Raw genomic sequence first — 16,723 nt, forward strand, 5'->3', positions numbered from 1 at the left:
AACCCTTTCAGCCTCCTGTAAAATACAGATTCAGAATTTCTTCAAGAAAGCACGATCGCCAGCAATTCAATGCCTGGACCACAAAATAAGCTATGTACCACGAGGCAGAGTTTGCTGCATTCACAACGTCCCCAGCTCCAAGTCAGCCTGCAAGCTGCACGCGCCACAGCGATGCCCCTTGATCAACGTTTCCAAAAACACGCTCCTTTAACTGCTGGATTTCACAAGCCCAGAGCAAGCAGTGCGTGTGTTTTACTGCTCAAGCTGGATTCGAGACTCCATTTGCAGGGAGATGGAAGTTTGCTGATGCTAGGGTTACTTAGGATACCAAAGGTAAGAGGACACTGCGTGGAATCACACACGAGACTAAATAAAACCAGCAAGTAAAATCAGATGTAGGTATCTGCCTCCTGGGGAAGAGCAACCTCAGCTTCGTATAAAAATATGCTCTGAACTGACCAAAACTGCTCAGTGAGACTTTGGTGTTTCGATTCACAGCTTCATGAAAGCATCGGCACAGCGTTTGGGGTAAGCCAAAAGAATAAAGCAATTCCCGGAATTACTGAGGACGTAGTACAGAGCCCTAAAGCAAACATGGCGCTCAGCAAATCCACCTCTTGCCCGTCTGCCCACGCTTCAGTTGGTATGTGCGGTTCTGGTCCCCTAACCTCAAAAAAAAAGGATTTCTTACATACCTGAAAGGGGTCCAGCAAGGGGCAAAATAAGATCAAAGGCACCTAACAGCTCCCATGAGACACCTCATGGCGAATATGACAAACGGCTTATCGAGCCCCCAGTGGCACTGAGAAGGCGGGCGGGGGCTGGCTGCTGACCGCCTCCTCCACTCCTGAAGCTAAGGAGCAGCTGCTGAAGAGCCAGGCTCAAACTAAGAGAAACAAGCTGTATTTTAGCGCAGAATGAAAGGCTGCTGTGGCTGCAAGAAGCACGAGTGGAAGGGGAGACTGGACAACACAAGGAAGAGAAATGCCCTAATGGATGCTATGCAGCCAGAGCCCAGAAGGCTCCCAGGGCATTCACAAGTCCCCTCGGTGGGAAAGCAGCCAGGGCAGGAGGGAGGACAGAGAGCTTTGGGTTTTTTCCTTCTGCATCCGCCTGCAACCACGGCTGGACTCAGAGCACCAGGTGGGATGGATCCCTGCTCCCGTCAGGGCGGTTCCTGCTACATTCTTATGCCACAAGGAAAACATAAAGATGTCAGTGATTTATAGGTGCAACAATTTTGGACTAACTGCTGTAGGTAGTTATTTAGAGAGGAAACATTTTCCTATTACTTTCTATCTTAAAAATTCAAGAGAGTCTTTAGAATTTTCCATTACAAGTCGTGGAATTGAAAAGAAGAAAAAAAGAATTCTACCTTTAAGCTTCATTATACTTATCCCTCACTGTTTTCAAGCCACATTTACTATTGCTATTTTTCTTTTAAAACAGAAAGGAGGAAAGAAGAGAGCTTTGGGGAAGAATTGGCTGTGATATACCTCAATCCCTGTGCTCCTTGTTTGGAGAAAACTGCAGGACTTTAACTGCTGTGAGCAATGTGTAACCGTTGCAACGCTTCACATTCCAGACAAGTGACAGGAGCAGCTACAGAAGGACTCCCAGCTTCTGAAGCATGCTCTAAAAAAGCCTTTTCATAACAAAATTAAATAACGAAGTCTTGTTTTCGAGCTCCTACTTTAAACAGACGTTATTTCAAGCCACTGCTGAGGGGAAAAAACTGTTCATAGGCTAAATACAGCTGGTTCTTCCCAGTGGTAAAAAATATTCCTGTATCTGAAGGTGGTGGCCTGTGTGTCCCTTACAGTGCAAGCCGTAGGCTTCAGTGAGCAGAACGTGATAAAGGACAGAAGGAGGGAATATAATAGGTAGAATATTAGTACAATAGTTTTGGCTACGTTGTCATTTTTCACACCTTTTTGTGAAATTCACAGCTGCATCCCAATTTTAAGCTGTGCATGAGCTGATGATGCAATAGGTACCTATTTCCTGGAGAGCAACTACACCTCTGTGTCAGATGTTAAAGGTTTAAACAGACTTCGCAGAAATACCAGCCTTCTCTGTAAAACTCTCAGGTTAGTATCCATTAAAATACAACTATTATTTGGGCACTGTACGTTTTATGGGGAAATAAATTAACAAACATGAACTTCCTGGCCAAAGGACTGGCCACCTTTAACTACAAAACCAGCTGGTCTGAAAAGTGATACTTGGTCAGTTATCTGCTATTGCTCCCGGCATGCTCCGGAATTGACTGTTATTACAGAAATCAATGAGCCTCCAGTTACAAAGAGGCACTTCTGGCCATGTAACCTTAGGTATAAATCGCGTTCTTTAACCAACAATCACGTTCCCCTGCACAGGTGGAAGTTTTCCTCCTGCTGCCACGGAAGTGCTTTCAAAACCAGCAAGGAGCTATCTTAAAAGCCCAGCATTTGGCAGAATGGCACAACAAAAGGTGCACGACTAACACAACAGCTTCATTTTGTTCCAAAGTGACTAGCTCAGAGGACATTTCATTGCAGTGCAGCTCATCTCCGGCACAGCTGTACCCAACAGTGCAGGCTACAGGAGGTGACCAGTGGTGGCCTCTTCCCTTCCCTCTGCTCAAACCAGCTGAGCTCTGGCATTAGCAGCTGCAGCAAAGCCTTCAGCAGCACGAAGGCCATCGGGAGAAGGACAAAAGGCAATGCCGTGGCTCCCACTAGAAAAAGGGGGACAGAACGCTACAGGATGTAGCTCCTCAGCCGATTGCACATCAGTGACTCCCAGCACAAGTAAATTACACGAAAAACCTGTAAGAGAAGTGAATGAATTCGACCGGATCCCACGTTCATCCAAAATACCAAGTCTTGAGTTTGTGCAAAACCAGTTTCCAGCTTGGTTACAGCTATAAATCTGTTCCTACCAGCTGCTACCTAACGCAGCCCCATCGTGGTGGTTTTCTATTGCCTGCGTTTCGGTAACAGGGAGGTGACTGGGTGCTCTCCACATCCACTTCACTGCTGCCCTGGTCTGGCAACATTCCTGAAGGCATTGCCCCAAGAAAAATAGAGCAGGACAAGCATGCAGAGATGCATCACCTGAAGGCCTTCACAGCCCCCAGGGGCTCACAGCTGGGTTCCCAGCCCAGGACTGTCCTGGTCTTGGCTGGATCGAGAGAATGGCCCTGATGGGAACAGCCCACCCGCAAGCCAGCCCTGCAGAGGCTGGGGGAGGGAAGTGTCTTCTGGGGATTGCTTAAGCCAGTCGTGAAAATAATTTAATTGCACCCTGCCACCAAAAGAGACAGTCCCACCCCTTCCTCAGTCCTCTCCCTGGTTTCTAGAGATCGTAACTCATTTTGGATGAGCTAGTTTTTCATCAGATCAGGACTGATCTGACTCACCTTATAATTGCTAGGCATTATGAAAAGGAAGCAGCGGGACCGTGGAACTGGGAACAAGGAAAACTCACCCCTTCGAGGACAGTAGCCCCAGACTGGTTTTAATTCAGTCTCAAGCTGCTGGGCAGAGCAGCAGTCCTGGTGGAAGTGAGCCTCTTGCTGGTGCCCAACCACCACACCCCGCATCTCACTGTTCTGTGGAGCCACACGAGAAGCTAGATGAGGAAAGAGAAGCACCAAAAGACAAAACAGAGACCACCAGAGGGTGCAAAGACCAGCTATGTGCAGGCGTGAATTCTGTGCTCCAACCCACGTCCTCCCTGTCTCCGAGACCCGACGGCAGCACACTCATCACTTCGTTTTGAAACCTTCAGGCTTGCCACACAGACATGAGACAGAACTGCATGCAAATCCTTCCCAAACAGCCTGGTACCACTGGGACAGGAGCATTTACCTACCTCTGAGTGGAGGCCTGGGGACATGCATTTGAGTCATACAGGAGAAAAGTGTTTGGGACAGGTTGGAGTCCCCAGTCTGCAGCCACTCTTTCCCCCCACACCCAGAAAAGAGGATCAGGTACTGTTTCTGTTCTATGTTTTTGTTCCAAGCCTTCTGGAAAATGGTGAACACTGACCAGTTCACGGAGTCCTGCTTCCCCGGACAGTTTGCTTGACGGAGCAGCGAGGCACTCTGCACAGGGACGGCAGCTGCAGCTGGCAAAAGCACTGAACGGCCACCATCAGCGGGGCATCCCTAACCGGTGTGACTGCTGGCGAACCAAAACACCACCGAATGGCAAGCGCCTGGCACTTCAGCACTCTGCTTTGTGAAACACTTCCATGGTAGTTCATAGAGAAGCTCCTACACCTCCGCTTCCTGTGGCAAATCTGACGTTTGGCTGAAGGCCTCAGAAGAGTTTCCCCATTCCCTCCAGTTAACCGAAATAATTTGAAGCATCTAAATACTGCAAGAGCAGCTAGGGATATCTTAAGTGGAGATCCTTCCACCTAAAAGGCGACAATCCCTGTTTAAGCAACTTGGAATAAGCACATTGCTGCTGGCTTCACCAGTAACTGAAGGCCTCTGTCTTGCAAGATGCAGTCTTTCTATTAAGAAGTCTATACTGATGTCGCTATCATTTTTTATCACATTTACAAATCATCAGTCAACAAATCTCATGACAACTTCCAGCAACTATACCTATTTAATGCATCCACACGTAACTGTCCATTTCACCCCAGTGACTGCAGATAAAATGAGCCCTGCGTGACTCTGTCATTACCATGAAAAAGATCTCTTTTTGGGAAAAAAAAAAAACAACAAACAAGCAAAACGAGAAGTTCAAGTGAGCACAGTTCCTCTGCGACAGGATTCCTTTGTGGTAGCAATCGCATCTACTCCTCCAGGGATTTAAAGGAAATATTGACCATTAACTAACTATTCACAATGCTGGGTACATTTTAGAGAAAATCAAACCGAAAAAGGAAAACCAATGTCTGCAAAGAAAAAAAAAATTAACTGCACCACAGATACTACTTTAAATCCATACCCATTATCAAACCTCAGTATCATTTAGCTTGCTAATTAAAATAAAGTTTGAGCTCAGTACAACTTGGCAACTCGGTGAAAATAAATAAATGAAATCCTATGGCTAACTGGAAGAAGCCAGGCTCCGATACATCACTCCCATAAGCGTGTCTGTGTCAGTTAAGGCTTGTCCATACGAACACTGCCAATGTTTTAGCAACGCAGAGGAGCATGCTGCAGGACTCTCTCCAGCACCAGCTCTCACACAGCAAAGAAATTCTGCAGCCGAACTTTCAAGAAGGCTCCCTCTGCCAAAACCACCATGTGTGCTTTTAATTAAGATTGTGTAGTGAGTTGTATTGAGCACACAGAAACTTTCAGGGAGTGCTATATGAACATCAACCTCTTGGTCAAGCTCTACGTCCCCCCAAAATGCATCCCCCTCGGAAATCATTATTCATTGCATGTGTACGTGCAAAATACGTATCCTACACTGGGTAAACAGCCAAAGTCCAGAAAGTATTTTCAGCATCAGAAAAATACCAATACTTGCAGGGTGATGTCATCAAATACATTCACTTTTAACACTATCTGAATACTGGAAGGTAGATGTTCAGTTTATTTTCCTAAATAAAAGTGTCGCTATATATACCAGTTAGCTTGATCATTAGCAAAAATACAATTAGCTCAGAATAAAGTAAGCCTCATCCTTCCTAAGTGTCAAATCAAGTCTTAATGTAAAAGTTTAAAGAAGAATATTTTCTCTCTTTAAATTTTGATTGAGCGTATTTACTACCCTTTAATAAGTTAAAAAAAAAAAAAGGTAGCTTTAAGTTCAGATTTTTGTTTTTATTATTTTAAGGCACCAAAACCTTGTAGACTTTTCAAAATCCCTTTAGAAAGTCTCTTTTTAACTAATTTCACCATTTGTTTGTGAACTACTCTTCCTTTTTGTCATTTTGCAAGCTGCTGGTTCTGCCTTTTGTGTCTGTTCTTTGCAAAATTAAGTTATCCTGAGACATTTATTTACAACAACAAAGATCAAAAGTTCCAGTGTCCTTACATTAAGGGAGTCTTCTTTCCCCAAGAAAATCATGCATGTGCGCGAAAACCCTAACAATGAATTATTTATCTGCTAAGAGATAGTATCCTAGGATTACTTGCTGGCTGCATTAAAGTGGTAAGTGCTCTAAATGGTGGCTTTCTCTGATCGTTTCAGTTGGAATAAGCTCAAAAGAAACAAGTAATATGTTCCTTGTGACTAGTCACTTCAGGCTACGATTAAGCATATAACTCAGCCTCTTACACCCGCTTATTTTCCCTTTTTCAGTATAAAGACTAAAAATAAGATCAAATGGGGTGATTTTTAAAGTCGAGAAGTAGAAGCATAACATTTCTTATGCTGTTTTTCCTACTGAGCAATTCCGTCATATTAATAGTATTATACGTTCCTAAAACTGGATCCTAGTTGCCAAGACAGGCTCCAAGGCTGCAAGATCAAGGAAAAAAAAAAAAAAAAAGAACTTCTGAAGTACGTTAGTGAAAGAAATTTCCAGAATGTGTTTTTTCTCTCTCATGGTACCACTTGAGCAAAAAGGGCATACATTTATTTCCCTTCATCATGTTCTTTGTTAGTATTTATTTATTCATACCTAAAACATTAATTGTACTGAGTAATAGATAAGATGATGTACAATGACATTTTTGAAGCATAAAAATAACAATTCCGACACGAACTTAGACAGAAAGTTATCAAACTCAGTGGCTATGTCTACATTAGTAATTAAAAGAGGCCAGAGATCGTTTTCCACTCCAAAGGAAAACTTGCACAGCTTGATCTGTGACGTGCAGCCAAAACCCTTCCCTCTGCCCCATCCAGGAAAGGGTGGCCGCGTCCCACACCCACGTGGAGAAGCCCTGGTGCATGCCACCTGTGAATGATGCCCAGGCAACACTTAGGAAGATGCTGGCAGCCCTGGTGCAGCCACGCCAGTGACCAAGCTGACAATTTACCAGCATAAAGATCACGTTTACCAACATAAAGATCATGTGCCAGACCTCAGCCTAACAACCAAGTTGTCTTTGATGGGCTACCATGGCCATACCGGCCATTAAGGAGAACATCCCTGTAAGCCTCTCCTCAGGCCTGATGGAGAAGCTGCCTTTGGCAGCGTTCCTGGAAGGCCACAGGGATCATCCTGCCTTTGAACAAGGAAGGGAAAGGGGAACAGCACCGCGCTGCTATGCTGCAAAGTGCAGCACGAAGTGCAATCCATGGGAGCCACAGATCCCTGTGGAGGTTTGCCCACTGTGATGCTCCACCATCATCAGGTTCTAATAAAACAGCCCTTCATACCTCTCAAGTAAGAACACAGACGTTTTATCAACGCCCAAACCAAAATTCGCATCCACACATTGCTCCACGTCTTGAGTAGATAAAAGGATTGGGAAACGTGGACTGCAGGGTTTAACTAGATGACACTGTATTTGACAGAAAATGGATAAGTTTAAACAATTCAGATGAGATGTTTTGTTCTCCACAACCATGTCTTGTACTCAATAAACAAAACAAAAAAAAAGACATGCTTTTTCAGACACATGAAGACATCTGAAAGAACATAAGTCTTCCTTTCTCTTCCTTCACACCATCCACCAGCCTAGAAGCTGATTTTTCCACTAACAGAAAATTAAGCAGCATTGTTACAGGGATCAGAAGAACACTCCGGTCTCAGTTTCTCACTTTTAATCTCAGACTCTTTAAAATTAAGTGCTCTTTCCCTTTTTATTAGTTACTACCTAATTACAATCCACTGGAGGAGGGAGGAGGAACTGTATTTTGAGCTACCGGACTACGTTACGACCCACGGAGCGTTAGAAGCAGCCACTGGGTTCAGCTCGCCTACCTTTCAGCAGCCAAAGTCCATACCATTAAATGAGCAGGAAGCACCAGGTCTGTGTTTGTTTTTGGGGTGAGCAGGGCTTGCTCAGGCTACATCCTCCGGCGGAACCTCCGGCTCTTCCCGACGCTCTTCTCCCGGAGGAGCCGCAAGCAGCGCGCATTTCTGCCCCAAACCAGCGGCTTTTCGGTCCCCGGCCCAGCCACCCCCCGCCGGCAGGGCGGCGAGATGCTGAGGGAAGCCCGCAGCTCCCGGAGCGGCAGCACCGCGTTATCCCCCCCGCGGACACGGCCCGGGGAGCTCAGCCCGCGGCTCGGTAACGCCGCCCCGCGCCCGGCCCTCCCCCGCCGCCCGCCGTCACCTCACGGCGCCCGGGGGCCGGGCACAAAATGGGCGACGGGGAGGGGGCGGCGGGGCTGTCACGGCCTGGGGGCGGCACGGCGGCCCCTCAGGGCCCGGCGGGGAGGAGGAGGAGGAAGAAGAGGAGGAGAAGGGGAGGAGGAGCCCGGGCCGGGCGGGAAGGGGCTCCCCGCGGCGCGCTGAGGGGCTGCGCAGCCCGAGCCCGCCCCCCAGGCCCCGCCGCGGCCGCCAGAGGAGCCCCCCCCCCCCCCCCGGCCGGGCTCGGGGCCGTGTGGGCCCGGCACTTACCGGGAGCCGCCGCCTCCTCCCCGCTGCTGCGCGCCGCGGGCCCGGGCTGAGGGGAGCGAGAGGGGAGGGGGGGATGGGAGGGGGGGGGGCCGGGCCGCGCGCGCCGCCGGTGGGAGGCGGAGGGGGCGCGCAGGGGGCGCGCAGGGGGCGCGCGGGCACGGCACCGACCCCTCCGCCCCGCCCCTCCCCTCGCGGGCGGGGACGCCGCACTGCGCAGGCGCCAACTCCCCCCCTCCCCTCCTGCCCACTGCCCCCCCACTCCGGCGCCAAGCCCTGGCTGGAGGGGAGGGGGCGCGCGGTCCGGGGCGGCGCATGCGCGCTGCGAGCTTCGCGCCTCCTGAGGAGGGAGGGGGCGATGAGGCGTCTCGCGCCGCGCCTGAGGGGCAGGTGGGAAGGGGGTCTGGGGGCTTCACCCTGAGCTAGCCCGACGGGACAGAATTACGTTAATTGCGTTAATTACAGCCTTCCCTTGGAGCGAGGAGTAAATGAAGGCGGTTGTAGGGAATGGCTTTGTCTCCTCAGATTACAAGAGCTGTGTGAACGCGAACTTGAGGCTTGTAGCTCCTTCCTAAAGGCCAACGTTTGTGGCTCATGGCTATGAGGGACGTCTGGCTGTTGTGAATACCGAGTGGCTGCAGTTCATAAACTCAAATTACAGCGTTGGCGCTTTGGTGGGAGGTGTAGCACGGTCTGTATTTACAGGCATTGGCTGGAAAGCGGTATGAGCACAGCAACTAAGAAAATGTGCTGATGGGACACATCGCCGTGAAAGTTTCCCATTCAGGAGTTCTGTTTAGCTCAGACCATGGTGTAAAGCCTCTCTCCCAGCAGCAATTCAGCTGTTTTATCAAAAGAAACACTTTGGTACAAGATTGCATCACAGCCTCTCCCCTGAGGTACATTCCTTCCTCGAATTCATAGTGCTGCAGATCGGTGAGGACAAGTATAATTTACAGTCCCCTTGTTATCATGGGTAAAATTTAATTTTTAATATTGTAAATCAAAGTAAATGACATCTAGATTTCATTAGAGTTCCCTTTAAAATTGAGATGATGTTTGCTTCCAGATGTTACAACATAGTTTGATTTACTTTGTGAGGAAAACATTCCTATTTATCTATTTATGAAACCAGTCTTTTATTTAGATGCCCTTCCCAATCCATTTCTCTCAATCTGCCCCTCCTTAGCTGGCAGGGATTCCCTTGGAAGGTTGCTGCATGGACGTGGTTTGCTTGTTTGACATTAAACAGCTCCTTTACACTTCAGTGATATTTCCCATTTGGGGTTGAAACGATATGACCAGTGCCATTCCCGTAGGTTTTTCTGATCCATGACATATTCCAAAAACTGGTGTTCTGTGTTTCTGCTTTTGGAATGAATCCTAAGGGTTACTGGGGCCAGCAGGACTAGAAGTAATTGTCTTTACGTGACACTGGTGAGACCACAGCTCGAGTGCTGTGTTCAGTTTGGGACCCTCACTATGAGAAGGACACTGAGGTGCTGGAATGCATTCAGACAAACAACGAAGGGTCTAGATGACAAGATGTATGAGGAGCAGCTGAGAGAAGTGGGGTTGTTTAGACTGGAGGAGGCTGAGGGGAGAACCCATTGCTCCACAGCCACCTCAAAGGAGGTTGTAGCAAAGTAGGGGGCAGTCTCTTTTCTCAGGTTACAAGTAATAGGATGCCAGGAAATGGCCTCAAGTTGTGCCAGGGGAGTTTTAGATTGTGTATTAGGAAGAATTTGTGGAGAGGATGAGGCATTGGACCGGACTGCCCAGTGAAGTGGTGGAGTCACCATCCCTAGGGTTAATTAAGAGTTGTGTGGATGTGGGGCTTAGGGTCATGGTTTGGTTGTGGACTTGGCGGTGTCAGGTTGATGGTTGGATTTGATGACCTTAAGGATCCTTTCCAACCTAAATGAGTCTATGATTCCAATGACAGCATTACTTCTGTATTAGGGAACGTGAAAAATGTCTGTAATTGTTTTGTGCAATGTATTTCTCACAGCCCGCAAAGTTCTGCTTTCTGTTTTCTAGCAGGAAACAAAACGTGGTTCATTCAGCTCAATGAATGAATGAGCAAGCTGCTAAATGACAATGCATATACCTAATATCTAGTTCAGGAACTTAAAAGGACACTGAAAAATAAAATAAAATAAAAATAATAATACTGCAGCACTGTATCCTTCAAGAGCATTCCAACTGTCTGTTAGGAAAACTTTCTCAGTGTAGTTATGCAGTGGATTAGATTGCCCAAGAGGATTACAGAATCTCCATAATTGGAGGCTTCTAACAAAGAGCAGACAAATGCCTCTCTCGGGAGCAGGGCAGGTACAGCCGATCCTGTCTCAGACGGATAGCTATATGCTGCAGGGCTTCTGAGCAGCGGCTACCTCAGGGCAACCTGCTCAGAGCCACGGGAAGCAATACAAGTGCTGCCTGGAAAATGAAAAGCCACCTGCTTGGGAGTGGACTCTGCAGCGATTTGCAAGAACATCCACAGTTAGGCACTCCTGTGTTGTTTTGCACCCTGAAGTTTTAATTCTTTCTTGTTACAGAGAAGCAGTTACTGTAAATGGCTACCAGCTGAATTTCCTCAAGCTTGTGCCCTGAGATTCAGCTTTCGCCAGTAGCTGTGCTGCTCACCCAGGGTCTTCAGATGGCAGAAAGGAGCTAGGAGCAGCTGAGAAGCACCCACCTGGTAATCAGTGAAGAGTTTAATGCAGCACGAGCATGGCTGTGTAAGCAAAGACCCTGGTAAGGAGCCAGCACTAGGGGCAGGACGCAACACCTTCCAGGCTCGCTCAGGGGTATCCTGGTAACATTCAGTGTGGTAGAACTACAGAGATAAGCTTTCTAATTGAGTGAGGGTCATTTTGCAGAACAATTCCACGTTGAAGCTACGTGAAAACTGTTTTGAAATTATATTACACAGATACACCATGGGCAGGAAGTATTAGTAATATTCTCTGAGTTTCCCCTTCTTTTCCCAATTTAGGGGTGGGCACGACGCATTTTTTCTTGACTTGCATCTCATTTCAGTGTAGCTTTAACAACTTTTTTTTTTCTCTAATTTGGATGTTGCATTTGAGACATGACCTTGTGATCCCAACTGGATGAGAATCAGTTTATGAACTTTCAATCAGATATTTATTTTAGAGGGGTTTATATTTTGTACTAATTTTGGACTTTATTAAAACATAACTGTACTTTAATTACATTAATTATTTAAACAACATTTTATTTAAATAAAGCACAGAGAGAAGTTGATTTAAATAACGGATTAAATTTCCACATTGGTTACTACCAAATGCTAATTTAATGTAACATTTAAAGAACCAGAGGCTGAAGCTGATTTCTTAGCAAATATGTAACTACAGCTAACATGCTCTGCACAAAGATGTAAAGTGATGGGGTTTGAGACTGGCTGCATTTTGAGGGAATACTCCTACAAAAGGATTGATACAGACCTGATAACGTATCATTTTGCCCAGCTACTTCCTCCCTTCCACACAAGCTGTTTGTGTATGTCATAATTGCTTTAGTTTAATTCAGCAAGGACCCTGTACTAACCTGTAGCTTTTACTTAAGTAAGACAGCTTTTACCTTGTAAAACATAAAATAGCTTTCATTTTGAAACACCAGTGGTAATTTCCTTACCTCTAGCAAACTCAATCAAATGCAATTGACACATTCAGTTTAATGTAGGCCCAGTTTTTAATTAAATAAGACCCAAAGAACCTGACAAACAGGTACAGGAGATTTTATTTAACATTGTGTACAAAGAAAGGCTACAAATGCCTTAGACTTTTTTTTCCCCCAAGTACAGTTTTTGTGTCCCTTTTTCTTACCACTTATCTCAGAATATTAAAAAAAAAATAATCCTGAATTACTATTTTTTCCCCTTTTTTCCCCCTTCCTTTTTTCCTCTCTTTGGGCCTAAACTGAAAGATGTTTAGCAGTACTGTTTCAACACCTTTCAGGATTAAGCTATTAGGATTAGGTTTTCTTTTCAAAAACAGAGCACTATGATACTGAAGCACTGACAACAGCAGTATAAAATGTCAAAAACAGACTCTGTAACATGGTAGAGTTAAAACAATGCCAACAATATTAACTCTGAAGAAATCCAAAATTATCCAAACAATAACAAGTTGCTTTTCTTCTACACCTGATAATTTAGCACTAATTATATAATTTAATTGTATTTATATTTAAATAAATAGTCTTATTATCTCCTTTCATTGGAATTCTTCATGGATTATAAACACTTGTAATACTAGAGATAAGAACAAACTACACAACCTACATAGGCAAGAGAAGGCTTAGTTTCATGGTTTTAGCTAGACAGACACAGAAAGGACAACATTTCACAGTGTCCTGCTGTGAGCTCGTACTTAAATTCACCATTTCATTGTGGTGTTCTCAGTCATCCAACAGGAAGATTCCTTACCCTCTTTTTGCTGCCTTGGATAGTTCATTACCACTTTTAGTACTGATATCCCACCTTTTGAAAGATCTGTTCCTGCACAGGTAAGTTTTATCCAGGATTCCAAATTACTTAGCAATTCTACAAGTTTTTGCATGTTACTCTGAAGCCTGATGTAAGATTTCTCCTAGGCTGTGAGAAGCAGTAAAGAAGAGACCAGGGAGTGAATACATTGGAAGAGGCTGTTATGAAGCAATGTTCTTCTGCTATGGCAGCATTTACATCGCATTACTAGCATATGGGAGATTCTTAAGGTATACATCAGTTTTCAGCAACTTCTGTGATCCCTGAAATTAGCGTAGTCCCAATTTCTCCCAAAATGGGACTGAAATGGAGGAAATTTGAGCTTGTCTATGTAGACTTGATTTTGATAATTCAATTAGGCACTATAAAGAAGGAACTGGATGAGTCTTATCCCATAATTGCCTTCTGGGCCTCACTCAAACTGCCCCAGGGGAGATGCGAGCCTCTAAGGACCAAGGCCATCTGCTCACTGGAGGGGCTCCACCCATTGCGATACTCCTTTTGGGTTATCTGCGGGAAGCTGCTATATTCTCTTCCATACATTCACGGTGGCATAAACTGGTCTTGTAACATTTTGCAGATTAGAGAAATGATTAATCTGTAGAATGCCTTGGAATCTCAGAACACCTTACCATTGGGGAAAGAGATTGCAATTATTACGCAAACAAAAGTTATTGTGGAAAATCCAAAAATAATTCTCCATTCTGATGAATAATTTTGACAAGATGATTTGAGCGTGACTGCAGTCACAACCAAGCAGTAAAGCAAACACTTCTGCTAGGCTTGGGCACTCTGTAATCATATTAATTGAACAGGTGAAAAGAATAGAATCTTATTTATACTTGCAAAACAGGCCTGCACAAGCCCAGAGCTTTAGCAGTACTTGGTACATTCTGAACCAGAAGACTGGAAATATTTTAGTTTCCTTAAGGAATAGCCCTGCTATAAACTGAACCTCCTGCTGCGGTGGCTGTTTCCACAGAATAGAAGACATGGTTGCTTGGAAAAGGAGGGGGTCTTTCCTACTGAAAAGTGAAATCTGACAGTAGAAAGTAAGTGACGAGGCAAGTATTTACATGGGTCCCCTGCATGCTTTTACAGTTGTCTCCTCCAATTCTGCTATAACATGGAAACACAAGAAGAATCAACAGTGGCGGCAAACTAAGCCATTTAATAATTTTCTAATTCTTGGCAGTAGAATTTATGTATTTGCTTCACCTAGAAGGCCTAAATCTAGTGAAGGAGAATCAAGATAACACATACGCTCCTGTTTGCTTTGGTCCTTCTGTTTCAACCATTTTATCACTATAGTATGTTGCGGTATCCTAGACTTGCAGCCCAGAAGCAGACTTTAGCTTAAACTATAGTATAACTTCCTGGTTTTGTTAGCATTTTCCTTTGCAGTGGTGTTTCACCTTTGCTAATACATGGACTCTATTGTTCTTCCCTATCTATTTCCACAGGGGAAAAAATGCAGAGAGCAGGTGATAAGCTTTGCTTTCTTAGCACTGAACTGTGAATTTTCAGTAGCAAGAAAGGGATTGCAACACGTCAGAACTGGGAGGCTACAGTGGCTGAATTCCTAGCGTTCCTATATTAATGTTTATTTACTGGCAAGATAGTCTTTGCTCACAGTATCTGGGGCACAGGCCTTCTTCTGTAACTTGAAAGGAGAATTTGTGCTCTATACAGTTCCAGACGATGTAATCCAAGTGATTCCTAATTATATTTTTTTTCCAGTTGTGCTTCGTTTAGAGCTTCTGTTGATTTTAAGGATGATGCATGTACTTAATTCTGAACATTCATTTCATTCTAGTTCAGAATGGAGAATTGCTAATACTCATTTGAAAGCTCCAGCATCTCAGTTGCACGTACCACCCTACGTTAAAGGGAGCGGACAGTATCAGATTTATTTTTCAGACTACAGTACTATCAGAATGTTAGCAAAGCTTACAAAGAAAAACATACCTGGACTACAAATTTAAAAGGGAATGAACAAGTTTCTGACTTACTAACTACACCAAAAATTTGATTTGTCTGATCATATCTACTTGTCTTTTCAGATTTTTCTTCGAATGAAGCAAATCCCTTAAATCTAGCATGAATGTATGAATCTTCTGTTACTGCAAGTCCCTGTATTCTTGAAATAAAGTCAAAAGGGAATGGGTAGAGGCCGTTCTTACAAGACTTTCCATTTCTTCCTAAAATTTTCATAATAACAATGCCACATGGTACAGTATTGCCTCAGTAGATCAACAAGCACTGAAACAAAAGGAAGGATTAACAAGTGAGGAATCAGAGAGGGTTGGTTTGTTGTTGTTTTTTCCCATCATATTTTAAGTATCTTTAAAAGCCATGTTGGTCGATTTACATTTTATACATACTTGAAAGAATGGCACATTAAGATAAAGAACATGTTGTCATGCCTTCCAGTGTTATACAGGGGTGACAAGCAAATTTGGAAATCCATGTATGCTTTACAGAACAGTACATTTGTTTAAATAAACTCATAGAAAACTAACATAAACAACTGTAAAACACATTTTAAAACAGGTAAAAAGAATAAACTGTAAAAATACTGCATCTCCCATAAACATACTTTGTGGTTCCACCACCTAGTGGCCAACAAAAAATGTTGCAGTTTTGCTTCATATGGTGCATGCTGATTGCCTTCGATTAGCAAGTGGAAGTCACAATCAAGGCAGGCAGTGGGCATCAGCAAATATAGTGAATGCACTGCTGTATTTCACCCTTAGCTGATACATTAAAAAATAGCAGCATTAAAATACAGCCTGAAATAGCTTAGCTACTACGTCAACTTGTTAAAATTGTGCAAGAATAAAGAACACCAGCAGCATTTTAATGGATGTGTTTCGATTTGGTTTCAGACACTTTCCTCCCATAAAAAGCACACATAACACACAAAGCTGAGACTGACCTAGTAATTGTTATTTCTTGACCATCTTTAAAACTCTTTCCCTTATTTTTTTTTTTTAATTTAAAAACACATTCAGTGTTAAAAAAAATCTGTGAGAGTTTTAAAATAGTTTTTAAATGCCAGGAAATGGATGCTTACTCCTCTCCTTAAACTGGAGATACACAGACTATCCTAATCACCTGAAAAGTTTTGGTTGAAAGTTTTAATGTTTCACATTGACGTAGCTGAAAGCTACATTTTTAGAAAGGTCTCTCCAATACACTAGAATCAGAGCGAATATAAACTTCCAGTGCACATTTAAAGGGTAATGTTTTGCTAGTTTGCTCATATGTTATATTGTACCTTTTAATGCAGAAAAAGGAAGAGTTAGGTTTTCTGACACAACTCACAAGCGAATACATAAGCATAGAAATCAGAAGGCCTTCTCTAAAGCCAAGTGTTGCAAGTCCCTTTATGTTTAAATATGATAAGGCTTATTAAAACCACAACAAAGTTCAAAAAAAAAAAGCACACCCACAACATCCCTGGGAAAAGAAAAGCCTTTTGGAGATTCTTGATTTCTGAAAACATAAGTCTGTTTGAAAAAGCTTGATTGCAAAATTAAAGGAAATTCAAGAAATCAATTCTCATATTTCAAATCAGTCCATGATTCCATCATTAGCAGTAAGATGTGCTATCTTTTCCAGCCCAAAATTACCAGCTTTGGGGAAAACATATTCATACTTAACAGAAATAATTAATGGGTTAAGTTAAATTAACTTTTTTTTCCCTGATCCACATGCCTGCATGTTAGATAATGT

The 16,723-nt window shown here is 44.0% G+C and overlaps 1 protein-coding gene and 1 long non-coding RNA gene across 5 annotated transcripts in view; one reads left to right on the forward strand and one right to left on the reverse strand.

Moving 5' to 3' along the window:
* The window catches only part of SPECC1L (sperm antigen with calponin homology and coiled-coil domains 1 like), a 70,043-nt gene extending 61,356 nt beyond the window's left edge, over window positions 1-8,687 (reverse strand). The window contains exon 1 of one of the 2 annotated variants that reach the window (XM_083803850.1): window positions 8,473-8,687. Coding sequence is in view for 1 of the 2 variants with exons in the window: in XM_083803851.1 (XP_083659977.1) it covers window positions 7,831-7,856 (26 nt within the window). In the remaining variant the exon portion in view is untranslated. Of the gene's footprint in view, window positions 1-7,830; window positions 8,303-8,472 lie in introns of those variants that run through there. The other variant, XM_083803851.1, reaches the window with a different exon arrangement.
* Window positions 8,688-8,737: 50 nt separating this feature from the next.
* Window positions 8,738-16,219, forward strand: LOC310883504. Of its 3 annotated transcripts, none has more exons than XR_014573564.1 (3): window positions 8,755-8,859; window positions 11,031-11,229; window positions 13,093-16,219. It is a non-coding gene; the product is annotated as an uncharacterized lncRNA (long non-coding RNA). The 3 variants fall into 3 exon arrangements; XR_014573565.1 differs by having other exon boundaries at window positions 11,031-11,173; XR_014573563.1 differs by lacking the exon at window positions 11,031-11,229 and having other exon boundaries at window positions 8,738-8,859.
* Window positions 16,220-16,723: the final 504 nt, after the last annotated feature.

Source organism: Anser anser (assembly GCF_964211835.1).
Source record: "Anser anser genome assembly, chromosome: 18".
NCBI classification, from domain to species: Eukaryota; Metazoa; Chordata; class Aves; order Anseriformes; family Anatidae; genus Anser; species Anser anser.